General features: G+C 48.1%; 1 protein-coding gene across 1 annotated transcript in view; it reads left to right on the top strand.

Moving 5' to 3' along the window:
• LOC137790192 (calsyntenin-2-like) overlaps window positions 1–26,977 on the top strand; it is a 217,653-nt gene that overhangs the window by 65,610 nt on the left and 125,066 nt on the right. The window contains exon 2 of the mRNA XM_068584176.1: window positions 20,886–21,008. Within this exon, the coding sequence (XP_068440277.1) occupies window positions 20,886–21,008 (123 nt within the window). The remainder of the gene's footprint in view (window positions 1–20,885; window positions 21,009–26,977) is intronic.

Raw genomic sequence — 26,977 nt, 5'->3', positions numbered from 1 at the left:
CAGCTCCGTTTTAAAGTGTCCTCATCTTAATCATCAAGATTTCATTTTCCGGTGGATTTCGCGACACCCCCGTGGGGTGGAAATAGACAATATGTTTCACACAAGCTACTCGGGGAATCTACATGAATTGTCGTTTTAATAAAGCAGTCGGGCAATAATTGGCCTTACTCCATCATCATCCTACATCATCATCCTGTGAAAGTGGTTGGTTAGCTCGCTGAGAAGTTGGAGGTGCGCAGCCCGTCGCCCGCAGCTCCTGATACATAACAGGCCGCTGTGGCGGCTCCTTCTTGTTTCTTTTTACTCCCTGTAATATTTCAAACTGATCCGCTGTCAAAAGAAATGCAGATAATGGCCGCCTGGTTTCGTAAGAGTCACTTTTGATGAACGATAGCGGCCGGCGTCAAACTCACCGACAAGGACACCGCGTTCCCCGCGACTACTCCGTGAGGAATCACCTCCGTGTTACGAAGATGGAGGGACCGAGCGCACATTTGTTTTAATTAAATTATTCAGGATTTGCCACTTTTAAAGCAGCCGGACCGCACGGCGGCGTTGTCCCCCGAGGCGGCGTCGTGGAAAAAATGCAAAAAGTAAAAGATCCGACTGAAGAGAGATAGACTTGTTGATAAAAAGACAAACCTTCCACGCTGACGAGTATTTTTTAGGCGGGTGAAATGGGATAATTCTTTCACACCATTAAAACACCCCGTCGATAAAATCCCCACCACCACCGAGCAGCAAGGTGAAGCCCAGCCGCCGGTGCTGGTGGCTAATGAGGCTAATGGAGGGAAGCTGATGAAGCTGATTGATCTTGCGAGGACCGGGCGTCGACGGGGGAGGCTGTTGTGATCGTGTCGCTGCGCTATTAGATAGAAGGGACCAGCTGATCTCGTGATTGACAGCAAGGAAATTAGGAGGAGAAATTGACTACAAGCCTACAAGCACGCAAGAGAGCGCTCTCCCAGGTGTGTCTTATCGAGAGAGAGTATTTATTTTACCAGCAAAGATCAGGGCTTGGAGACTCGGAGACCCCTTTGCGCCCCTGAAACGTGAATCCAACACACGAAAACCCAACAAGGTTAAAAGTCTCGAGGCGTGTGTGCCGCCGCCAATTCATAATTTTTAAATAAAATAAAAATCCAGACTGCTGTCTCTCTCTCTCTTTCTCATTGACTGGCTCAAATGTTAGCATTAGCATAATCTAGCATGGGGAATGCGTGAGTCATCGGAGAGGGGGAAAAAGATTATCATCTGAAAGGTTATCCAGATTTCCAGTGCCACACACACACACACACACACACACACACACACACACACACACACAGAGAGATAGCAAGATATTGTAAATGAAAAAAATATCTAAAAATGAGGAATAGGTGTAAACGATCATTATCTTGCGGTGTCATCCCCGCAGGTCTTGTCTCCTCCGGCGTCGTTATCCGATTGGTTTGAACAATTAATGAGCGGCAGATACGAATAAACTGATTCACGGTTCATATTTTCATGCTTTCATCGCTGCGTTTGGCTCGCCGAAAAACTGACTTCCTGCCGCAACACGACCTCCAAAAAACCCGCCCTCGGGCCGGGTTGTCCGTGTGCGCGTGTGATTGACAGCGGCTCGACGCGGCAATGCTCATTGACTGAATGTCAAGTGAGTCTAAGTTGCATTGCGCGCACGTTGACATTTGCAAGCGGACGAGCACGGGCGGCGTGCGCGGCTAGCGGCGGCGTGCGCGGCTAGCGGCGGCGGATCAATGGGAGGACTGAGCTCTCCTCTGGAAGCGGTCGCTTCGTGGAATTACAAGCAGTCGAAAGCGGGCGGCGCCGGTGAACTCGGCGGACAATTGACTTGATGAACCTGCGGCGAGCGGGAGAACCTCGGCGAGGGAGCGGCGGCGTGACGGAGATTAAAAAACGAGCCGCCGCGAAGTTTAGTAAACATGTGAGGACACGGAGGGGGAGGAGATTAGCGTTGTCAAAAAAATAAACTCCCTCCTTTTCTCTCTTTCCCTCTCCTCCTCTCCCTCTCTTTATCTCCTCGTCCCCCACTCTCTCCTTCTTTCTCCCCTCTTTCTCTTTCCCTTCTTCCCTCTCCTTTTCTCCCTCTCTCTCTACCTTCCTATCTCTCTCTCTTTATCTCCCTCTCCTCCCCGCTCTCTCGCATTCTTTATTTCTCTCGTTCTTTCTCGCTCTGTGTCTTCGTCTTCCTCTCCCGCTCTCTCTCCTCCCTCTCTAACTCATTCTCTATCTCTCTCTCTCTCTCCATCTCTATCTCTCTCCATCTCTCTCCCACACTCTCTCTCCCTCCCTCTTTATCTCCCTCTTTTCCTCTCTGTCTCTCTCTCCGGTCCAGCAGCCTCAGCTGCAGCAAGGAGTCATGAAAAATGGATGAGTGTGTGTTTCTCTCTCACTCCTTTTCTTCCCCCCTTCCACTCATCTCCTCTCTCTCCCTCTCTCTCTCTCTCTCTCTCTCTCTCCTCCCTCGCTGCAGTCCGCTCATGTGTAGCTATGATATATTTATTTTTTGCCGGTAACGAGAACGAGAGTTGAGGGAGTTTCTTCTTCTCTCTTTTCATTCTTTTTTTCTCCTTTTCAAAATCTCGTGGCAGAATTCATCTGGATAGAAAGACCACACACACACACACACACACAGACACACACACACGTAAAGTCACCGCTGCTGCTCACACAGCGGTCGAGCCGGCCACCAGTTTTTTATCTCTTTCTCACCTGAGGCCCCGACACCTCCGCCGCTCGACCGTTACATCGACTTCCAGTCTCCAGCTTCCTGCTCCATCACTTGTGGATTTTGTGTTTATTTGTATTCGTGCATGAATGCATTCTTCTCAAATCCCCCCAAATCTCTGTCACGGACTAGTTTTTTTTTTCCCAGTAACAGATTTGGGTTTTGTGGTTGTTTATTACAGAATACAAAAAGGTTTCACCAAAACATAACACACTTAATAAAACTTCCAGAACCGTTTTTCACCGATTGCATCGACTAATGTGAAGGAAACGGCCTCATTGCAGAGATTTTCAACTCAATACTTCATGACATTTTGTTTTAAAGACAAATGTTAGAGGAATAAATAAAAATGCAATACTTTTTTTTAACATTTTTTTAAAATCTGAAGTCAAAAATAACAAAAATTGGCAAACGCATTCCCTTGTGAATGTATAAAAACCTTTATCTACACGGATCCAATTCTTTCCAGTGATGCATTATATGATGTATTTCTGATTCTCACACACACAAGCTGTTAGTAATTAGCGAGATAAAGACAGGGAGCGACAGAGGGAGAGAAAGATGGCGTCCACTCAGCCTGAATGTGTCAGCGGTGGAAGACAGAAGGAAAGATTGACCTTTCTCTAACCGTCGTGTTTGTGTGTGCACGTGCTCTATGATACGAGTAGACACCGATTTCTGATGAGCGCATGCGGCATATTGCCTCTGACCACGACGCACATTAGCTGATATTCATCCAGTTTTCACAGATAAAGAGTGCCGAGCAGGAAATCGCCGACTGGCTGACTTTGATCATCGCATTCGCATTAACCTGAACGACCTGAACCGACAGCCCAACAGAGCTGCGGCTCCGAGATGATTGATGAATACCGACCCCGCTGAATGCAAGCTCAGAAATTACTCTGCTGACTTTGGGCTAAATCTTCATCAGAAGCCAATAAAATGCATGCCCCCCCCCCCCCCCCCCATCCACCCGCCCCCTTTTTGTTATTTACACCTGCGGGAGCCGGCGTGTAGCTTCAGATCAAAAGGTGGAAAAAAAACAAAACACAAACCGGGAAAAAAAAAATCATTTTAATGGCCTATTACGAATCATAACGGGTCTTTTTCCCCCGTCTACAATCTGCCTGCTGGACACCCTTTACCTCCCCGCTTCCCCCCTTCCTCTTCTCCTCCGAAATGGCTTCAGCGCTGTATTCCTTTTGATGCTAAGAGGCCTTTGAACTGCAGCCAGCATCTTTATGCTGCCCTCGGTGGCGAGTCTACGAGCTAACTCAAATATTCATAGGGCCCCGGACCTCATCCAGAATACTGATGGACGCCGCCGCCGCTGCTCGCTCCGCGGACGGCAGCAGATGTGTCAAGCGCCCGGGATACTGCTTGTGAACCGTGACGGCAACCGGCTGTACAAAAAAAAAAAAAAGAAAATGGTTACAGAGCCGCCGCCGCTGCCGGTGGGTGGATTGGGTCATGTCATGTGATGGATGCTGCCGCGAGGTGCAAGGACTTTACGTTTATTTTCCCACGAAGGTCACCAGCGTGGGCTCGCTCTGTCTCTCTGTCTCTCTGTCTCTCTCTCTCTCTTTCGTGATTGGGTCGACTGTAAATGTTGTTATGGGAGTCACCGAAGGTTTGCGTTGAAGTTCACGGTCAGGTCGTGGCAGGACAATAAAGCCGTCGCGCGGCGGTGCCTGCGGTTTTCCCATGGCTAACGGCGTCCGGCTAACGACTAACGGGATCCGGCTAACGGCGTCCGGCTAACGACTAACGGGTTCCAGCTAATGGTGTCTGGCTAACGACTAACGACGTCCAGCTAACGACTAACGGCTAACGGCTAACAACGTCCAGCTAACGACTAACGGTGTCCGGCTAATGGAGTCCGGCTAACGGTGTCCGACTAACGACGTCCAGCTAACGACCTAAAGGGCTCCGAATGTGGAATTTGGCTGCTCGGAGAAGCTTCATTACTTCTGCAAAGCGTCCGCCGTCCTCAGCGGCCGCGACACTGTCGCTGTAGCAAATGGCCGGCGTCCGGCGAGAGCCTTCGCCACAAACCAAAGCCTCGCGCTTCGCATGGCCGGGCTCCATTAAGCGGACTCCCGCTCCAGATTAAAGCTATTTTTTCATAACCAAATATCGTTGGGCTGATTATGCGGCGCGATAGGTTTCTGTTCCCTCGTGGTCTTCGGCTCAATTCATCACACGCCTTCGACAGCGCCGGCGTCCTGCAGTCGATTACTCGACGGCAGCCGTTGAAGGTAATACACATGTTCTCGCCGCTCCGTCAACGGAGTCCGGAGGCCGGCGCCATCGGGCTTTTTTTTTTCCGGACCCTCGGCTCTGACATTTCCCGTTGATTGTGAATGATGAAGAACGCGCGGTGCCACAAGAAAAGATGCATCGCTGCGATCAATCTTCATGTTTAGATTGCAATTTAGATTTACTCGTTTTATCCTCTTTATACCTGCATGTGTGTGTGTGTGACATCAAACTCATCTAATATTCAAGGTGTGTTCCCTTTCATGCGTTCTCCCCGAAAGTTAGTGACAATTTATTCTTTTCTTTCAGAGGTTTTTTTTTTTTTGCTCGTCAAGCGTGTCACTGAATGATTTCTTTGCGAGCAAATGAATAGTGAATTGTCAAATTATAAAACATTTAAGTTTTCTGGAACCGGCAGTCAAGAACATTTAAATAATTGTAGCCTATTTAAATGAAATTACTGTTGGAAAGAGCTCCCTCAAGCCGTTGGGATGTAATTGCCTTTGTTGACCTGTCATCGCCTCCGCAAAATAATTGCAGCCAGGTTGAGATGGGTGTAACCCGAAGAGAAGCCGCTCGAGTGCGATGGAGTTACAGAGTTCTTACTTTATTGCAGGTACTTCATTTTGTATAATCTGGGAGTGTTGAATTTGAACCTCGGTCGGAAAACAAAACACAGACGACGGAAAATGGAGAAATAGCGGAAAAGCACGTTGGGTCAAATAACCAAATGGAGCTACTTTAACACCGAATGAGAGGGCGAATTGTATTTTTGTATTTTATGATTTTGTATTTTTTTCATTGCCAACCTATAAAGAGTGTCGTGTCAAAGTAAAAACGTTTTGATTTGCGGGTTCAACCCCGTTTACAATAATGCGTGTGCGAGATTAACTACTCAAAATGTTAATAAAGGGCATAAAAGCAATTTTCAAAAAAGAAAAAAGACTTTTAAAAACCATCTTGTGAAAGATTGGGTCTTCATCTCATTCATTACTTTCTAAATGTGTCCCGCCACACTTTCATAATCAACATAAAACAACAGAAAAAGTTGTTTATGAGAGGCTAAAGTTCTTCGATGATCCGGCCTCCGAAGTCCGCCGTCAAATGCAAACCTACTAAATTACGAAGACAGCGAAAAATACATTTCAAAACACGTTTATTGGAAAGCGCCAGCCGCGGGTCAGACAGGCTACGTCTTTCAATCCGCTAAATATCTCCTGAGCGCTGCATTGTCAATCATGAGCCGGCTGTCGGCGAGGCTTCAGGCCCGTGGGCAGAATCTGTCCGCGGCGTGTGCGAATGCGTTTCCTTGAGAAGGTAAATATGTTGTTTTTTCCCCTCCGCCGTCCTGATGGATTTTGTTATCCTCTCAAAAAGGTTGACAGCCCGACTCGCGCCGTGTGTCTGCCTGCTCTCGGCCGTCTGGAGCGACGCGTCACGTCAACGGTCGAGCTTCTGAGCGGCCGCGAGGGACAAAGATTCAGAGAGAGCCACATAAGTAGCACTGAACTCGCTGGGCTCTCCGCGGCGGCCTCGGCACCGGGTGGCCGTTTGGGTCCCCGACGCACTCCAGATGGTTCGGGGTAGAGCTGAGGTCCTTCTTGTTCGGTGTGATTAAAATCCCGTTCAAGCTTCCCTTTAAAAAACCTAAGAAACAGGTTTTTTTAAAGAATATTACCAGAATGAAAGATTAAAACATAGGCAAATAAGAGATGGAGCGGTTGAAAAGGAGCATAGGAGCCGGTGGAAGAGGGCAGCAAGAGTCATTTATTAAATTGAAAAAGGTCCCAAGGTTTCCCAGGTGAGGTCTATTGGAAGTAGTAATTAAAAAGGAGGGAAAAAAGATTCATGACGGTTGTTTTATGGTAAAAGATTGAGAGGAGTAGGAGAGAAACGATATATAAAAACATATCAATACATTGGTGTTTCCTTAACATGCAGGGTTAGGTTCAGGTTAAGTTAAGGTTGGGTTAGGTTCAGGTTAGGGTCAGGTTTGGGTTAGGTTGTTTTGGTAAGGGTTGGGTTAAGTTTAGGTTAGGTTGTTTAGGTTAAGGTTGGGTTAGGTATAGGTTAAGTTTGAGTTAGGTTGTTTTGGTAAGGGTTGGGTTAAGTTTAGGTTAGGTTGTTTAGGTTAAGGTTGGGTTAGGTATAGGTTAAGTTTGAGTTAGGTTGTTTTAGAAAGGGTTAGGTTAAGTTTAGATTTCTGTTAGGTTGATTTGGTAAGGGTTGGGTTAGGTTTGGGTTAAGTTTGGCTTAAGTTTGGCTTAGTTAAGCACCTGTCAATCACTAGTCATTTGGTGTCAGGCCGGTTTCAGGCATGTTTCTCATGTCCTGATCCCAAAGGTTGGGAACACTGGTTTGTTGCGTCTTTTGGTTTGTTTGCTTGGTCAACCCCCCCCCCCCCTCCCTCCCCTCCCCTCTCTCACACACACACACACACACACACACACACACACACACACACACACACACACACACACACACACACACACACTTTGAAGCGACGTTGCCATGTTCACCTCATATCTTATAAAGACGACGACAAAACTACAAAAATCGAAGTCCAAGTGGTAATACAGCAAAAAGCATTCGCGAATGTAAGATCTTCATTTTAATTAGGAAAAAAAATCTAATCAACAAATCTCAAATGTAATCAGTCGAGCTTTGAAAGATAGAAATGATAAATAATCTCAAAAATTCCTTTTATTTCCCCAGTCAGATATCATTTTAAACCGCCTGCCAAGAGATGAGTGCAGCTGAAAGTGCAGGTATTTTTAATGTATTATGGGTATTTAAAATATATATATATATTATTATTAAAAATGTTGACTTTTTACATATTTTTCAGTGCATAAATGTCTGTTGTTTCTCTGTGTACTCGTGGGTTGTCGGTACGAGACTTTGAAGTGCACCAACATGTATGAAAGGTTTGATCGACTGATTGAAGCGTCTCATCTCAAAACGTTGGATCTCTTCTTGATGTGCAGCGTTGTATTTGAATGTGATGCGGTTCTGCAATGTCTGGATGAATAGACGTGTATATCTATATATATATATATGGATTTGTGTGTGTATTTTACAGTATTTATGTGTGGGTGTCTGGCCTCGACCAGCCGAATCACTGTTTGCCGGGAAGATGACGTCAGACAGTGAATAAACCCACCAAGGTCGTCTCCCCGTCCTCCTGCTGCATTGCTCTTTTGAAACCATCACATCTTCACGGCAGTTTTCAGCGGAGTTTATGCTCCTGTTTGAGTTCTTCCTCTTCAGATTCTTTATATGTAAAAAAACATACCATGAAAGCCGAGTTACAAGCCGCTACTACCTTCGGTGGTCGTCCCCGTTAGCTCCCCGCTGTAGCCAGCTAGCGCCGCTGTAGCCAGCTAGCGCCGCTGCGGCGTCGAACCGGGGCTAGTCCCGCTGCCTTCGAAGGTTGTCGGCGATCTAGCAGAGAGCTAGCAAGGAGCTAGCAGCAACGCTAGCTGGCTACAGTGGGGAGCTAACGGGGACAACGACAGAAGGTAGTAGCGGGTTATAACCCAACTTTTACTGTACAAGGGCAAAAAATGCTTCTTCTTCTTCAGCTGGATGTTGATGAGGCTACCAACACACACACACACACACACACACACACACACACATGGTCACCAGCCATCGTTGTTCCTTTTCTGACTGCCAGCAATGTGGCTTTCTATTGACTGGTAAAAAAGGAACAGAAAAGATTCCCGCCGGTCTCGAGGCTAAAGAAGACAGAGAGGCTAATGCCCCGCCGTGAAGCGGCGGCGGCGGCTTGTTTTACATCGTATTCACAAGGCAGGTGCCTTTTTTTTAGTGAGCCTACAGTACAATACGGCACAAACAGATGCCGAGTGTAATCCATTGAACCCCCCCGTGTGTTTTCCACCTGAATTAATTTCCTGCACACACAAAAAAACCCAGCAAAGTGCAAACTTTTCCACCAACGTCGTGTTGTTTTCGCCGTCCTCTCTCCCCACGCGCTCCCGCTCTTCAGCATAATGAAAATCAATAGTCGCCGGTTGAACTTCGGCCGGGTTAAAAACAGGTTGAGAGGATATTGTGCTGTATTTTTTTCTTATTATTTCCGCCTCCTTTTGTTGCTAAACCACGGCTTTGCTTTGGCACTTGTTAAAAATGCCACATACGGTGGGTTTGGATGGGGTCAAAGGCACATGAAATGAAAAGCGCCGGTCAGTGGGAGAGCTGGCAGGATAATTGTTTGTGAGCGCTTCTTGTGGACATACAAGTGTGCTCTGTTGGCGTATAAGTGGGGGTTTGTGGGTGTGTGCGCTTAAACGTCTGCTATTGTGTTGTTCCTATTTTAATTGTCCCCCCACCTCCACCCCGCCAAAACTGCAATCACCTTTGTGAAAATACTGAACTGTTTGCTGCACATGAAGCCGGCTGCATCGTTTTCAACGGCAGCATGAAGGGATCCAGCTCAAGCGTGCCGCCTCGTGCATCTCCTTCATCAGTCTCTCCGGGGAAGTGAGGACTCTGCTCCTGCCTTCACCTTTAGACACGTGTACGGTTAACGTGCGCGATTGGCCGCACGTTTCAATGTGCTGGAGGCTGAACGCGCGTCCGACATCCAGGTCTTTCTGATCTCGCTCTTCACAGCCGAGGCTTCGTGGTCACGCGCCGCACATCTTCAGTTTCAACCTAAAGGGGGTAAAAAAAAATAAATAGACTGTGCTGGATTGGTGAAACACAAGATTTGAGTTACTCTCTAGGCCCCAGAGGCCCCGAAAATGGGGGTTCGGCCCTTCCTCGGGAGTCTTCATCGGTCTCCCAAGGCCTATCAGTCCATATCGGAGCCTCTGGTGTGATGCCACATCCTGGCCTTACAAGTCAATATGAGTAAATTGTTCATATTTATGACACTATTCCACCATAAATATGATCATAAAACCATAAATATGACTTGAAGGGCCTGCAGAGTGACTCAAAAGAGCATGCCGAGTTTTAAAACTATACATTTTCATATCGTTAGCATGAAGCTACACAGGATTAGCACACTGTTTTTGGAAACCTCGGGACTCACTGAACCTACTGAAGCCGCCAAATCCGCAAATCATCTTCATACTTCTGTGTGAAGTCTCATGAATTGACTCGAGTGATGTCACCTGGTTGTGTGTCAGAGAGGAAGACAGAAATAAATAAATAATAAAAGAAAGAAACAAGGAAAGACGCTTCTCAGACTTCTGCAACCTGCTCCTCATCTCCACTGCCGGCTCCAGGCGACATTAGTGACATTGAATGTTAACCGTTGAGTTGCATTGTGGGTAAAGTAGGCACCAGCTCTCGGTGTGCAAGAAGCCTGCGAATATGTGGAAGAATAAAAAGATGATACATCAATTTTCTTTTCTACATCTTTATTGCTGCGTTTCGTTGGGCCGCAGTGTGCCGCCCGAAACAGAAACGTAGAACTGGTTCATGTGGACTTTGGCAGAAAGTGTTTGCCTTCCAACTATTGCTATGACTCATGACTTTATTCATATATAAAATAAAATAATCCTTCATTGGTCCCACAGCGTGGGAAACGAGCAATATGATCCAGCTGTTATCACCCATGTGTGTTATAAGTGACAGTCTGGAAGGTCTCTGTCTTTCCTTCCTTCCAGGATGAGAAGGAATGAACTAGTGTGTGTGTGTGTGTGTGTGTGTGTGTGTGTGTGTGTGTGTGTGTGCGTGTGTGTGTGTGTTATAAGCAGGGGTCCACAGTCTCAGTGGGGATGCTCTCTTCCTCTCATCTCCTTTCCCACTTGCCTTCGATTTTTAGAGTGACATGAGGAAGATAGCGAGAGGCCAAATGGAAAGGACTGCCAGGAGGAATAATGAACACACTCCTAGGAGCAGCAGCGACAAAGTGCTGGGGAGAGTGTGTGTGTGTTTGTGTGTGTACACACGTGTGTTTGCGGGAGAAAAAGCCGCACATGTCCATAGTTGTATCGGAGTTTAAGATGAAAAGAATGAGCGACCAGATAAAAGCGAGCGCTCGATCGGGTCTGTTTGAGCGATGAAAGGCGGCGGAGGAGAAGAAATTGAATGTTAAGAAGAAAAGTAAAGATTAACAAGAAAATAGAAAGAAGAAAATACATAAAAGGGCTGCGGAAAATAAATTGAAAGTATATAGAAAAATGGAAAAGTAAAGATCAATACAAGAAGAAAGTTTCGAGAGACGACTCAACGTATCAGAACAGACAGGAAGACAAATTATTCCCAAGGTCAGGCTGCTGGAGGTGTGTGTCTTACCGTCTCTACGACGAAGGATGCTCCACACACACACACACACACACACACACACACACACACACACATGCAGCCAACAGCGCGCAGGCTTTTATTTGCTGGATGTGTTTCACAGCCGGCTCGAGGCCCGCAAGAGCCGGCCGGGACGAGACTCATGAAATAAAATAAAAGCCCTCAGAACTTGTCTCTCGTGCTGCCGCCTTTGTCCGCCGACACACACACACACACACACACACACACACACACACACACACACACTTCAGGCGATCGCGTATAAGAGGCTCTTGCTGCGCGGTAGAAGTGGTTTGAATCAGCTGGAGTGTTTGGAGCCAGTTCATATTCAAGATCCTGCACGTTTAAACTTCCCTGTATATATTTATGTAACTCCTTACCTCCCTCTCTACCTACCTACCTACCTAACTACCTATCTCCTTACCTAGCTACCTCTCTACCTACCTACCTACCTCCCTAGCTACCTCTCTACTTACCTACTTCTCTCTCTCCCTCCCTACCTATTTAGCTATCTACCTATATATCTATCTCTACCTACTACAGTATCTCCTCTCTCCTTCCCTCCCTCCCTCTTTCCCTCCCTCTCTCCTTCGCTCTCTTCCTCTTTCCCTCCCTCCTTCCTTCCCTCCCTCCCTCCCTCCCTCCTTCTTTCCCTCCCTCCCTTCCTTCATCCTTCCCCCTCTCCCTCTTTCCCTCCCTCTCTCCTTCCCTCTCTTCCTCCCTCTTTCCCTCCCTCTTTCCCTCCCTCCCTCCCTTCCTTCATCCTTCCCTCTCTCCCTCTTTCCCTCCCTCTCTCCTTCCCTCTCTTCCTCCCTCTTTCCCTCCCTCTTTCCCTCCCTCCCTCCTTCCCTTCCTTCATCCTTCCCTCCCTCCCTCTTTCCCTCCCTCTTTCCCTCCCTCTCCTTCCTTCCCTCCCTCTTTCCCTCCCTCCATCCTTCCCTCTTTACCTCCCTCCCTTCCTCCATCCTTCCCTCCCTCCCTCTTTCCCTCCCTCTCTCCTTCCCTCTCTTCCTCCCTCCCTCCCTTCCTCCATCCCTCCCTCCTTCCCTCTTTCCCTTCCTCCATCCCTCCCTCCTTCCCTCCCTCCCTCCTTCCCTCTCTCTTTCCCTCCCTCCCTCCTCCCCTCCCTCCCTCCTTCCCTCCTTCCCTCCCTCCCTCCCTCCCTCTCTCCCTCTCTCCCTCTCTGTACATCTTCCATTTTTCCAACTTGTTTAATGTGACATTTCTGCCCATGAATGCTGACCGTGTGAAGCGAGGACCCAGTGGAGGTGCTCGATGTGCACCTGACTGCCACGTTTCAAGTCCACTCAGGTTAACTGCTGGATGTTAAATGTCAGGCCGCTCTCATCCATACCACAGGAAACGAGAAGAGAGTCACAAGCGAGAAGAATGAATCTGAATAATCACAAACATCTTCTCCAAATAGCCTCCAGGCAGACGAACCCTCGTGCTCGGCTCCGCCTCTCTTCCTCTTCTTTGTCTTCTTCTTCTTTCTTTCTGGGTCTGTTGATCGCCCGTCAGAGTAAATCTCTCTCTGTGCTGCGCGACTCGTGTGCCACAAGAAAAAGTGGACTGGAACAGCTGAAACCTCGACAACGACGTCTTGAGTGAAAGCGTCGATTTAGAAAAACACGTAAAGTAACCCAGTCACACACAAAAAAAAAAGGAAATTATAAAAATAAAAATGGCAATCTCACCCAATTAGCATGTCGGGTCTAATGGCGCAACATCGTAAAAACACAATCAGACGGTGAGATGTCGCCGTCCTGAGAAGAGTTGAGTAACACATGAAGGAAAAACACCTCTCTACTCTGGACGTGTGTGTGTGTGTGTGTGTGTGTGTGTGTGTGTCTCTTGACGTGCTGCCTGTGTATATATGTATATATATATATATGTGTGTGTGTGTATAAAAATTGCGCATACAATAATGGAGGCCCTGAATAATGGCTCTCAAATGATGCACCGCGGGAACATTTGTGGCTGTCAAGCCATTTGATAAAGAGGGGTCATGCTAGCCGGAGGTAATGGCACCAGAAGTGCGTTTTCAGCTCCCGTGCATCCGCTCTTGGTCATCTGGATGGATGCTTTTAGTTTGTGCTGTGTACCTTTATGCATAACACATCTCTCTCTCTGTTAGTTTGTCCATCTCTTCCCCAGAGGCGCTGGCAGCGTAGCGACAGTGTGCAGCCCCCCCCCCCCCCCCTCGTATCTCTGCAGGTTAATAAGTCTCCATCTAAAAAGTGGAGCAGCACATACAGCAGCATCGCCGCGCGGTCGCTCACGGCACGGAGGCAAACTCTGACGATTTGTCTAGCGCTTCCCCCCCATGCTCTCTTCTCGCTCGTGTTTTCTGACTCCAGAGTGTGTGTGTGTGTGGGGGGGGGGGGGGGGGGGGAGGATGGAGTAAGGTGGATGGAAACCAAGCTCATGATAAAAGCCTGACCTTTGCCTGCTGCAGGAATGATGTTGAGGGGAGGTAAATATATATATATATATATATATATATATATATATATATATATATATATATATATATATATGTATGTATAGGTGCAAGTACAGCCGGACTTTGCGCTTGCCTCCTCTTCAGTGTTGTCTTCCTCCGTCTGTGTTGTGCAGCGCTACGAGCGCACCTTCATAATTATTGTTGTTTGTTTGTTGGTCTACAAACCTCAGAGCTCAGCTGTTTGTGTGCTTTTTGTTGAGCGCCGGGTGTCAGAGGCTGTGGGGTCCGGCTGCAGCGTCGGGGTCACGGCGGGCGAGCCGGCGGCCACAGAAGTAAAACACACACACACACACACACACATGCACACACTGGCTTATACGGTGTACACACTAGGCACTCACACACACCTGGGCAGCCTCTGAATTGTTTGGCTATTCCTCTCTCAACACAAAAAATGAAATGTGTGTGTGTTATCTCCTCCTGTCCAGGACGACAGGCAGCTCCTAATCTTCAAGAAAGTAAATCCAAACATATAGAACATTTAAAAATAAAGAAGCCAAACAGGCAAACACTTTTCCGGGCCAAGTCACGCTGCTTCATTTGAATCCAACAGGACAGGAAGCGTTTTGTTCTCCGCTCCGACGGCGTTCCAGTTTTCCAGAGATGAGACGGCGGCAGAAGGAGCTCTGTGAAGCGAACCCAGCAGAGGTCAAAGGGTCGCGTCTGAGAGGCGCTGTGGAGGTGAGGGAGGGGGCGTGACCCGGGTGTTTTTTTGGCAGGAGCACAGTTTCCTGCATAATGAACCCACTTGTGTTCAAACCCGAGCACAGGACCCTCCCCCCCCCCCGCCCTCCTCCTCCCCCTCCTCCTCCTCCTCCCCCTCCTCCCTCGCGCTCGTATTTATTTCTTGAGCTCGGCACAGCTGTTGCCGTCTGATCCTCTCTTTCCAGTCCCCTGGTTGTGTTTAACTTCGCAAACATCGGTGAGATGGAGAAGAGGGAGCTGGGATTCACTCCTCAGCTGGTCCCAACAAACACGCTGCAGTCAAAACCGGTTATTTTTGTTAAATCCGTGACGTGAGTCGGGGATAGTTTGACGAAAACGTCCATCTGGTTCATTTTGGAATCGGACTTTAACTTTTTTTCTCAAACATTCAACATTCAAACACTGAGAAAAATACATTTCCCCATTTTTTGATCCCGTGTTCTTGTGTCAAACGTTCATTTATCTTTTAGTACATGTCAAAAATATCATATTGAGTATTTTTTTTTTACATCACATCCCTCTTTTCTCTTTAGCGATCATAAAGCAAACACAGCAGTACAAAGAGACGCGTGTTTGTGTATCAGTGGGCGAGAAAACTTCATAAATAATATAGCTAATATACAGCATGAATCACTGAAAGAAAATGACTGAATATCCACCGGACGATTCAAACGAAAGGCAGCTTTACTTCACATTTGAAGAGACTGAGATCCGGTTGAAGTTACTCTTTTTTATCCGCTTTAATGTCTTTTACTGTGAAATACTTAATAAAGTTCTCTGGACTTAGTTTTCAGGAGGTGTGGAGGTCTGACCAGCTGCTTTTTGGGGGTTTCGACCCGAACTCGAGGACCACACAGCTCACAGCCCTGGAGGTGTAGAAAATCACTGGAATACACTTCCAACCACACACATGTCGACTGATATCTACACAACAAAATCTCACCTTTAATTGTAACCAAAAATCTTCAAATAGCCCTTGTGGTTGTGGAGATGGATCCTTTTTAGTTTGGGTATGCAATTTTCGAGGAAAGGACCTGAAAATAGGTGTTTTTTTTTACAAAAGGTATCCATAAAGTTAGATGAAGACTGTCTTCCCCTCAGCGAAGGCATTTTCATAAATTTGCAATTTTGTTGGCCAGTTTTGTAAACCGCCGATCTCGAGTCCCCGACTAAAAAAAAAAAGCCTCGGCGACTCGAGGACTCGCCGTGACTCGATGATAAAAATCTACTCAGAAGCTTTTTATATTTAATAAAGTCCTCTCTCTCTCTCTCTCTCTCTCTCTCTCTCTCTCTCGCTCTCTCTCTCAGACGCTTTTCTGTCATTCCGGTGATGTGAAGCGCGAAGAAGCCGGAGCACTGAGTGCAAAAAGAAGATTAAAGTTTTGCAAAGATCTCCAAGGTTCAAAGCAGACATGGATCACTGTAACGACGGAGTGGTTTCTCCCCCCCTCACCCCTCCCTCACCCCTCCCTCCCTCATCCGTTGATGGGCATCTCCGAGCCGGCGTGAGCTCCCGGGCTCGCTGTGTAATTGCCTGTTGGTGGCTGTAATGGCTAACTGTCTCTGCCACGTTTACTTTTCATTATGCTGATGTATTCATCACAGCCCCGACTGTTGACCTTATCAATCACAGTTTAATTTCCTACAGAGTTCTTTTTAATTATAACTGTTTTCTCCCCCCCCCCTCCCCCCCTCGCCCTCCCTCCTCCCCCCTGAGGCCTCAGATTGCAGCACTCGCCCCGTGAGGAGGTGGCACCGTTATGGCGGGCGCCACGTCGACCCCCGGTCAGAGATTAATCAGCCGTTATAGCCCCGGAGTCAAATCCACGACTCTCACGCTTAATTGGCAGGGAAATGGCGGCGGATTGGAGGGAGGGGGGGAGAGGGGGGGTAAAGGGCAACGTCACCTCTCCGCTGTCACTAAACCTGATTACATTGCCCCCCCCCCCCCCCCCCCCCGCCCCGCCGGACATGCTGGATAACTGCATCCCCCGCCCCCTCCCCCATGTCGTTGAATTGATTTAGAAAAATCCTTCAGTGGCCTTTAAACACACCTGCAAGTGCACGGATCGGTTATTATTGAAACACATGTCATGCAGTTCAGTCTGCCGAAAGCTGAAGAGAAGCAGAAGAAGAAAGAAAAAAAAAGGTGCAACCCGTTCATCCCACAAAAAAAAATGAAGGTGCTTCTTCAGAGAGATTTCATACAAAGAACAAGGATTTTGTCGAGTTTGCTTTGAAGCCGGTTAACATCCTTCACCCCCTCCAAAGGTCACGAAAGGTCACGGTGTTTGAATCCCAGCTCTGGTGTGAATAAGCAAACACAACAAGCTCACGTTTCCCTCTGCTTGTTAACACGCCAGACAGAAAACGTTGTTTGATTCCTCTTCTCTCCCGACACGTGAAAATCTTTTCTTTTTTTTTTTTTTTAAAAGCCCTCATCTTGTCGCGTTGAGCCAGCAGGTTTCAGAAGACGCCGCACAAATGGACCTCGGTCCGCTCACAAACAGGTCACTGCACGCCATTTACCAACTCGCTTTCAGTCGCCGCTGAAGGTGTTTGCTTTCAAAAATCGAGGTCACCCCGAGAGCAGCTCCGGCTTTTTTTTTTTTTTTTTTTTTTGTGGGTGTGAGTGTTTGCTGATTTCCTTTTCTTTTTTTCGTAAAAAACACACAAACGCTGTCTAGAAAGGCTGAAGGCAGCTGAGCACCGCTCGGTTTGATCAAAGCGACTTGAGGAACGCGGTTTCTCGTCGCCGTGCGTCGGCGAACAAAAAGCTTTGCGACGCGGAGGAGGCGCCACGGAGGAGGCGACTGGGAGGAGGCGCCACGGAGAAGAAGACACAGGGAAGGCGCCGCGAAGAAGGCGCCTCCGAAAAAAAAGCACCTCGGAAAAAAAAGGCGCCTCGGAGAAGGCGACACATAGAAGACGTCTCGTAGAAAGCGCCACGGAGAAGGCGCCTCGTAGAAGGCGCCACGGAGAAGGCGCCTCGGGAAAGGCGACATGGAGAAGGCGACACATAGAAGACGTCTCGTAGAAGGCGCCACGGAGAAGGCGCCACGGAGAAGGCGACATGTAGAAGACGTCTCGTAGAAGGGGCCACGTAGAAGGCGCCTCAGAGAAGGCGTCACGGAGAAGGCGCCACGGAGAAGGCGCCACGCATAAGGCGCTACGGATAAGGCGCCTCGGAGAAGGCGCCACGGAGAAGGCGCCTCGTTCTCGCTCGTCCCGCCTCGTCGCGTCGCGTTCCCTTCTGCATCGATCGGCGGGTCGGATTAACCGTGTTTGGTTTTGATTCAAGCCGCCGCGGAGGAGTGTGCAGCTAATCACTTAGCGCTGAGGCATTAGCGGCTCGCGGGCCGAGGGTTCGATCGCGCGGTAAGCGGCTGCAGCGTTTCCCTCGAGGAGGCCTCTGGAACTGAAGGTCCGGCTGCATCATTTATCCAACCCTCACCCGCCTCTCCGGCCTCTGATAGCTCGCATTATGTGCAACAAAGAGCGGCGCTTATCCGTTTAGTTTTCCTGTTAATGACTCGTCTCTCAAGCGGTCGGTGCATTGTGGTCCTACGTCGTATTTCTCGCCGGTGATCAGGTGGTGGGTTGGGTTGAGGGGGGCGATCACAGGAGGTGGACGCTCCTTTAATGCCCTCATCAGTCCTGGTGAAAAACTATTCCATCCCACACACACGGAGAGAGAAAGCGACGAGGCTTTGAGACGTCATTAACCCGCAGATGACTGATGGAAAGACGCGCTTCATGTTGTGAGCTGCTGATGTCACAAAAGGTCACCAGCTTGGAGATGCCATCAGACTAAATTGTGACGTTCTGTTGCGTTACATAAGGCACCGATGTCGGCACGATACCGACCTCTAACAGCTGATCCGGTCGTCTGCAGATTGGTGGATCCTTAATAATGCGGCCCCATTTATTCTATTACACCGCTTATACACATTATAAAGGGTGAATTCCACTAATTATTAACGGAAAAGTGATCACCAGTTATATATTAAGTCATTTTTCATGCGAAAACTATCAAAAATGGCTGTTTTTCTCCTGTTATATGTATCTACCAATGTACATTTAAAGATAGATATCATATGAGGACAGGGATGGATATGTCTCACCATATTTTTTGGATGTTTTTATTAGCCAAACAATGGGAATCAGCAGACTAATGAATAATGGATATAATATACAGGAATTTGTGTCATTGCTTTAGTTCTGACCTTGTGTTGCTGCAATATATCGGTTTACACCGTAGTGAAGCTTTTGATGAAAGGTTGTAATTCATAATCATGACTCTGTGCATTCATATCGAAGCATTTCAGTGTTTCTAACATTCAGACAAGCCTCTGATCACGTCGCGCTCTCACAATGGAGCATTTGGGCGTTCCTGATAACGGCACATTTCGGTCGGCCTGACACTAAGCGCCGTGTAGCCTCGGCGAGCGGCGCGAGCGGCGGCGTCGGGGATTTAAAGGGCAGTCGGCCTCCTAAGCCGAACGCCGGCCACTTCCTGATCTCCAGACTCCTCGTTAGCTGTCACGCGTTGTGCTCCGGTGGTGTTACAGCCTGTTTTACACATTATTTGAGGTTATGCCCTTGTTTCCAAGCTGGAGGAGGATATTAGCTCATTTCACGCGCTTTGAAAATCCCTCAGTATTTTTTCTCTCGTGAGAACACGCTTCCTCTCCCGGCTGATATTTTTGCAGACATTTTCCCGGCGTATCGGACATTAAACACCACTCTGTACCTGCGTCACGTCCTCCAGAAAATACCGAGGTTGTCCGTCTGTCTTCGCGGTAGCTTTGGCAGCGACAGGGCTGACCCATAGAAATAAATAAAAAAATCATGTTTCCCTACGACATTCCCGCACAAGCGTCGTCAGCAAGCTATCAATTCCCAAAATGACACGGTTTGGCATTTAAAGTTTAAATCCAGCATCATTTTACCCGTCAACTCATGCATATTTATCACGTCTTAATAGACTATTGTGCTCCCGTGTCTCTGCCCCGTGTAAATGATCTCCTCTGACTGTATCGGCGCCGCTATTCTGGCTTTTTCCTTTAGCGTTAGCATGTCGTCCACATTAAGGTTGTCTCGTTCAGGCAACCCACTGTCCTCAAACATGTGATTACACAACTTGTGTTAAAATGAATCAAGTGTGCTTTTTCTTCCTGTTTCCTTACGAGCATTCTGGTGAACTTAAAGTGTGTTTTATTGTTCTTCTAACTGCCAAAAGTTCATTTTTATCCAACTAAAAAAACACAGACATACAAGATTCTTTCGTTAGCTGGGTTAGCTAAGAATATCTTATGTCCTTCTCTTCCTTTTGTTATTATTTATCCATTACTTTAAGTAAACTATTTAGACTATTTAGACTTGTGCTTGCTAAGCAGCTCTCGTCAGCGCAAGCTAGCAAAACATGGCCGTCTCTGTAAAATCTTGTTTGTTAGAGTACACATTTTAAATTCTAGCATAGCATGAGGCGTTCACTGACATCTGCAGTCACATCGAGGCTTTTGAGATGTCAGAACTATTGTAGAGCTTCCACACCGCCGACATGTTGTGATATTGGAAATATGAATCATCGGTCGGCCATTGCTCACGATCGATGGGCTGAAACTTTATTTGGGTTACGGGGAGTTTCACTTTCTTTCTTTTCGCTGAATAGAGATTCTGTTGTGTATGCAATATGTAGCCCCTTTTAAACCACACCATATATTTATTTTACACAATGTTTCCACAAAAAACCCGCCTGGCTTTGTGTGTGGCGCTCGGCCCACACACTCGCACCTGAGCACCGAGCCCACAAAGTGTGATTTGTGGCTTTGTTTCGGCCCGGCTTAAATTAAGAGCGGTGAGGAGTTGTTCACCCTCTGCCCCGAAAGAAGGTAAAGAAATGGCAAAGTGGGTCGGTGGCACGGTGCCGCACGGGCCGGGGGGAGGCGTGGAGGAAAGGGAGGAGGGGGTCGGATGGGCTGTTAACTCAGTTATGGCCCTTAATCAGGCCCTCAGCACACGAACTTTGTTTTGACTGAGTCTTGGATGCAGCTCTCTGCTGGCAGCGCAGTGGTGGTCATTGATCAAGCGTGGCACTTTGCTTTGAAACCCGCGGGGAGTGTTTGGAAGGAAGCGAAGAACAAAAGAGAGAAAAGAGAGAAAAGGGGGCGGAGGTGGAGGGGGGGGATTAGCAAAATGAGAATGTCTTGTAGGAGCCGGAGGGCCAGAATGAAAAGCGCATCCATCATCGCGGCAGTCTGCCCGTGTGTCTCACGTGAAGACGTCCATCTCGCCGCGTTCAAGTAGACGAGAAACATGCGAGCTGCACGTCTGTCTCACGCTCCTTGTTGCCCCTTGTTGCCCCTTCTTGTCTCCCCACAGTGAACAAGCACAAGCCGTGGATCGAGACGTCGTACCATGGGGTGATCACCGAAAACACCGACGTGGTCCTGCTGGATCCTCCGCTGGTGGCCCTGGACAAAGACGCCCCCGTCCCCTACGCAGGTACGGCTCGCTGTGCGGGCACCAGATGGCGATCATGCGGCCGCCTCAGACCCGACCGGCGGCCCGCCAACGGGTGACTCAGGTGTTAATCCGGAGCCGCGGGACATACTTTGCTCTCTAAGGATATAAACACATATAAAGCCGTCATGCGGTGTCGCTGTGGAGCGGGGTTTAAATTGGCTTCGTGTTCTATAACTGCAGCTCCCTCACCGTTAACCCCGCAGCCATTTAATCCAACAATTCCCAGTGAGCGACGCGTCACGTCGCAGGACTCGTACTCCATATTTATTTAGAGTGGAGAGTGGCCTAAATAAGCCCCGTGGCGACTGAAGACACAGTCAAACCGGATTAGATTCTTCCCACTTTGTGTCCATTCCAGCTCTTCTAAAATATAAAAAAAAAGGGTGCCAGCTCTTGTGGGAGGACGTTCGCTGCAGGCAGTTGGCGAGCCCGAGCTGCCAATGTCCCGCCAGGGCGCTAATGTGGCCAAGGCCCTCGCATGTGGGGCTGCAGCCCACTCACCAAGGCCCTGGAGCTCAGCTGGATGGATGGATGGATGACGGGAGAGAGAAAGAGAGAGAGAATATGTGTGTGTGTGTGTGTGTGTGCTTACTAAAGTTGCCATTGTTTGCTGCTGTGTGTGCTGTGGCATGGCCTGAGGGGGCTCACTGTAATGGCCACCGTACAGGGAGGAAGAGGGAACATGATGAGACAGTAGGGAGGGCAGCTGGCTGACCAGCATATGTCCTCTGGCTCTCGAAGGACTGACAGCCACACACACACACACACACACACACACACACACACTGGGGAGAGTGCATGGGTATTCCTGGATTTCACGAGCGACGGCACCGAGAGAGATTTTCTCACTAAATTATTAATAAGCATTAACATCACCACTCTGTCTTCCAGCCGGCTCCTTCTCCCTCCACCGTCTATTTCTATCACTTCTCCTTTCTCTCTCTCTCTTCCAGTTTCCTCTCATCGCCACTTCCCACACTTCGAGTCATACCCAACAACACAAACCAAACACACACACACACACACACTGCAGCACTCACACTCTTTTCTCCTCTTCTTAAAGGCGTCCGACCGGGCGGACACAGTCCACAGCGGAGACGCTTAATCCAGTAATCCGGACTTCTTCCGACAAAATTGCGCCGCTTTTAAAGACAGTACGAGACACATGAAGACGCCGTCTGACTGAGCGTAGTGAAGCACAGAATAGATCTGTGTTATCAGGAAATTTCCCACTGTCGCCGTCCTTAAAAGCACCTCACGACCCAACCGGGGAAACACCGACAAACTAGCACAAACCCACACACTTATACACACTTAGACACACTTACACACACTTAGACACACTTAGACACACCTGCTCGGCAGTCCGTCGCCGGTGTGGAACAACAGGACGAGTTGGCACCGCTGTGCCAAGAAAGAGACTGACATCAGCCATCACCGCAGCTCCGAGCTTCGTTAAAAAACAAACACACACACACACACAGACACACACACACAAGACAGCGTGTCAGGGAGAGTGAAACGCTCCGGTACAGATGGACTCGTTGTTTTATGCGCGGCTGTGTCTGACAGAAAAAGGTAAGCGATGCACGCAGCTGTGCTGCAGAAAAAACAGGAAAAAAAACGCCCTCTGATGCGGATCTCAAGCTTTCCCGCTCCGTACATACCGCCATGTTTATTCATGAGGCACACGCGTGTAGGAACGTACCTCGTCTGGAGCGTTCGCTCGCGTCTGTCACAGCACATCATGCCAACAGCCGGCAGTCAACTTGAGGGTATTGTCTTCCATTCCCCTGACAGCTATATGTGGTAAACTCCACAGGTTTTAACTTAAGCAATAAGGCACGAGAGGCAGCGCTGTATCGTCAATAATGTACTCTTCAACTGTGAGGGTTATTTTTATTGCATCTGAAGTTCCACCCATCCATTTTCCGCCGCTTATCCGCGGTCGGGTCGCGGTGGCATCCGGCCCAGGCTTCCCCTCTCGCCCGCAACATTCTCCAGCTCGTTCCTGGGGGGATCCCGATGGCGTTCCCAGGAAAAGGCCGGGAGATCTAACCCCTCCAGCGTGTCCTGGGTTTTCCCCCCGGGGGGTCTCTTCCCAGTTGGACGTGCCCGGAGAGCCTCGAATGGGGGGGCGTCCGCATTAGATGCCCGAACCGCCTCGATCGGAAATTCGTGGAAACACATAACACTTTAGAAACAGATGGCTGATGCTGCGCTTTGATTGGCTGGTTCTGCGTTCGTGGGCGGGACTTGTGGATACAGGACCGTGACTTATTGGCCGTAATAAAAAGGTCTTGGGACTCGTGGTGCAGTTGTCCCATTCGTACCGTTCCCTTTATTTAAGCAATAATGGACGAGAGGCAGCGCTGTATCGTCAATAACGTACCGTTCAAGGATATTTAACCCTTGAACTGTACATTATTGTAGATATAGTACTGCCTCGAGTACGTTATTGCTTTTTTAATTCCTGCAACATTATAAACAGTAATACAAAGCTGCCTTTCAGCACAAAATAGTTGTAGCCACCAAACGTTAAGTATTGCCGACAATGACTTGAACTGTACTTTCTTCTGTGACTTTTTTTCAGTTTTTAGCGACGAGGTTTGACGAGGCGAGTGTTCAAACGCATCCCAAAAAAATGACACTTTGCAACTCGAGCGGCGGCACGGAGAATCTGCAAGTCAGATTCTACCCGGCGACTAAATTATTCAGCCGCGATAACCATAAGTCGCTTTGTTTCCCGACGACAGCCGCTAAAAACATTATTGATTCAGGGATGTAAAGTACACCGGTCTGAAAATATTTACTTTCCTGTGCGGCCTGTCCTCTGAACCCCCGTCGTGGCGGATAATAAATAAGTGAGACCAGCTCACTGGTCCATTAGGTTATTAAAATGAAGTGTTTTTTTTTTTCTACCAACTGTATGAGCGAGCCTCTAAAGCGCCGAGGTTAATGAGGCTAATGGACAAAAGCTGTGCTGCGCGTCAGTGTTTGACACAGGTTCGCTGGTTGCCAGTCACTCTGTGGTTTTCTACTGACACACACACACACACACACACACACACACACACCCTTGGATCTCCTTGTGGCGTGGGCAACCCGCCATAAAGTATATTCATGTGTCAATCCTGCTGGTCCCAGCGGGGCTTGAGCAGCCAGCGAACGTCCCACCAGTGACCCACGGACGCGGCGGCGAGACCCCGCTGCACGAGCACACGCTGCACGAGACCCCGCTGCACGAGACCCCGCTGCTGCACGAGCACACGCTGCTGCACGAGCACACGCTGCACGAGACCCCGCTGCACGAGACCCCGCTGCTGCACGAGCACACGCTGCTGCACGAGCACACGCTGCACAAGACCCCGCTGCACGAGCACACGCTGCTGCACGAGCACGCGCTGCTGCACGAGCTGCTGCACGAGACCCCGCTGCACGAGACCCCGCTGCACGAGCACACGCTGCACGAGCACACGCTGCTGCACGAGCACACGCTGCACACGCTGCACGAGCACGCGCTGCACAAGCACACGCTGCACGCTGCTGCACGAGACCCCGCTGCAGGAGCACGCGCTGCACAAGCACACGCTGCACGAGACCCCGCTACACGAGCACACGCTGCTGCACGAGCACGCGCTGCACGAGCACACGCTGCTGCACGAGACCCCGCTGCACGAGCACACGCTGCTGCAGGAGCACACGCTGCACACGCTGCACGAGCACACGCTGCTGCACGAGCACACGCTGCACACGCTGCACGAGCACACGCTGCTGCAGGAGCACGCGCTGCTGCACGAGCACACGCTGCTGCACGAGCACACGCTGCTGCAGGAGCACACGCTGCACACGCTGCACGAGCACACGCTGCTGCACGAGCACACGCTGCACACGCTGCACGAGCACACGCTGCTGCAGGAGCACGCGCTGCTGCACGAGCACACGCTGCTGCACGAGCACACGCTGCTGCACGAGCACACGCTGCTGCAGGAGCACACGCTGCTGCAGGAGCACACGCGGTGGGCATGAATCATGTGTTTCACCCCTGGTGTCGGCTCTGACGCGTCACATGAATGGAAGCTTTTCTACGTTGAAGGAGGGAGGACGTGCTGGGAGGAATCCCAATGTTGGCGCCGTCTCACTTGACGTCTGAATAAACTACTCGTACCGGCAGGTTTGGGCTTTAGTGGCGCGCATTCCAGGCATTTAAGAGAACTTTATGCTCCTTATTTTCTAATTTTCTCTTCGGTACCGACACGATTCACTGAGCTGTTATCCAAAGTAAAGTTTTATATCAATATCGCGTTGCATGTTTAATGACTTTGAAGCTGTTGAAAAAAAAACAACAGATCTAAGTTACACTTCATCACTATGTTGACATTTTGCAAATGTATTTTTTAAAGCCTCGCAATATCACCAGTAATTTAAATTCATATTAATGCTATTGCGTGTCACTAAAATACCAATGTGAACATCTTAATCCATCCCCCCTCCTCCTCTGCTGCACGTCATCATCATCATTTTTCATGTGGAAGTATTTCTTCTCTGTTTCAGTGGCAGCGCGGCCCTCAGGGGACGAGGCGCTAACACAAAACTTGATGTTTGCCTCCATTTCCTCGGCTTTAATGCCGCTGACGCCGTTGAGACTAATAGACTTTTCTTCTTTCTTTTTTTGTGCTTTTTCTCGGTTTCCAAAGCACGACAAATGTACTTGGAGATGACATCCGTCATGTTTATGCCGGCTGGAGTATTTTACTATGGAAGCCCATTAATGAAACCAAAAAAAAAAAGAATTACCATCATAATTATCAGATATTAAAGTCGAGATTATGAGATAAAAAGTCATTATTATGAGATAAAGTCTTAATTATGAGATGAAAAAATAAGAAATTATGAGATAAAAAGTCATAATTATGAGATGAAGTCATTATTATGAGATAAAAAGTCATAATAAGATTTTTTAAAAAGTCATAAATATGAGATAAAAAGTCATAAATATGAGATAAAAAGTCATAATTATGAGATAACATGTCATAATTATGAGATAACAAGTCATAAATATGAAATAAAAAGGGATAATTATGAGATTAAAAGTGATAATTATGAGATAAAAAAACATAATTATGAGATCAAAAGTCATAATTATGAGATAAAAAAACATAATTATGAGATAAAAACATAATTATGAGATAAAAAACATAATTATGAGATCAAAAGTCATAATTATGAGATAAAAAGTCATAATTATGAGATAAAAACATAATTATGAGATAAAATGTCATAATGAAATAAAAAGTCTTGTGAAGACAGCGCAGGCAGCGCTGAACACTTACTGTCACATCATTTTGACTTTATTATCTCATATTAATGACTTGTTATCTCGTAATTATGACTTTTGTTTCGTTTTGGAAATGCGCCTCCATAATTTTCTGAAACAATTTCCTTCTCAGTGACCTCAGCGTCCGTGCAATCGCTTTTGCGAGCAGATAGACTGTAAATCGTACAGTAGCTTCATGGCATAATTCAACATTTTAAACGTACCAAACTTTACCTCTTCACCAATGCAAAATAAAACATTTATTACATTTTCATTTCTTCTCATTTATCTCTGACCCAAGCTTTCTTCGAGGAATCAGATTTCTCATTACTCTAAAAACAGCGTGGGAAATCATATCGCCATTTTAAATGCAATGCTTAATGTGCTGCGATTAATTAGCCTCTCGCTGGCTGTCCTACTGGGAGACAATTCGAGAGCTAATTATATATTTTTCAAAAACGTGTCTGATTAGCGCCGCAGCAAGCGAGTACACATGCAGGTGAAGCGTGAACACTGAACCTCGTGCTTTCATCAACGGAGGAGGAGCGAGGAGGGTTTTGTTGGACAGGATGTGCACGGAGGAGCGAGGCGAACTGCAAGGAAAATATCACGGGTTACCATAAAATCTGCG

This window comes from Clinocottus analis, unplaced genomic scaffold (assembly GCF_023055335.1).
Source record: "Clinocottus analis isolate CAN_PGR_092001 unplaced genomic scaffold, fCliAna1.0.p SCAF_2, whole genome shotgun sequence".
In the NCBI taxonomy this organism is placed as follows: Eukaryota; Metazoa; Chordata; class Actinopteri; order Perciformes; family Cottidae; genus Clinocottus; species Clinocottus analis.
Note: the sequence above shows the minus strand (reverse complement) of the source record. Positions and strands in the feature narration are given on the sequence as shown.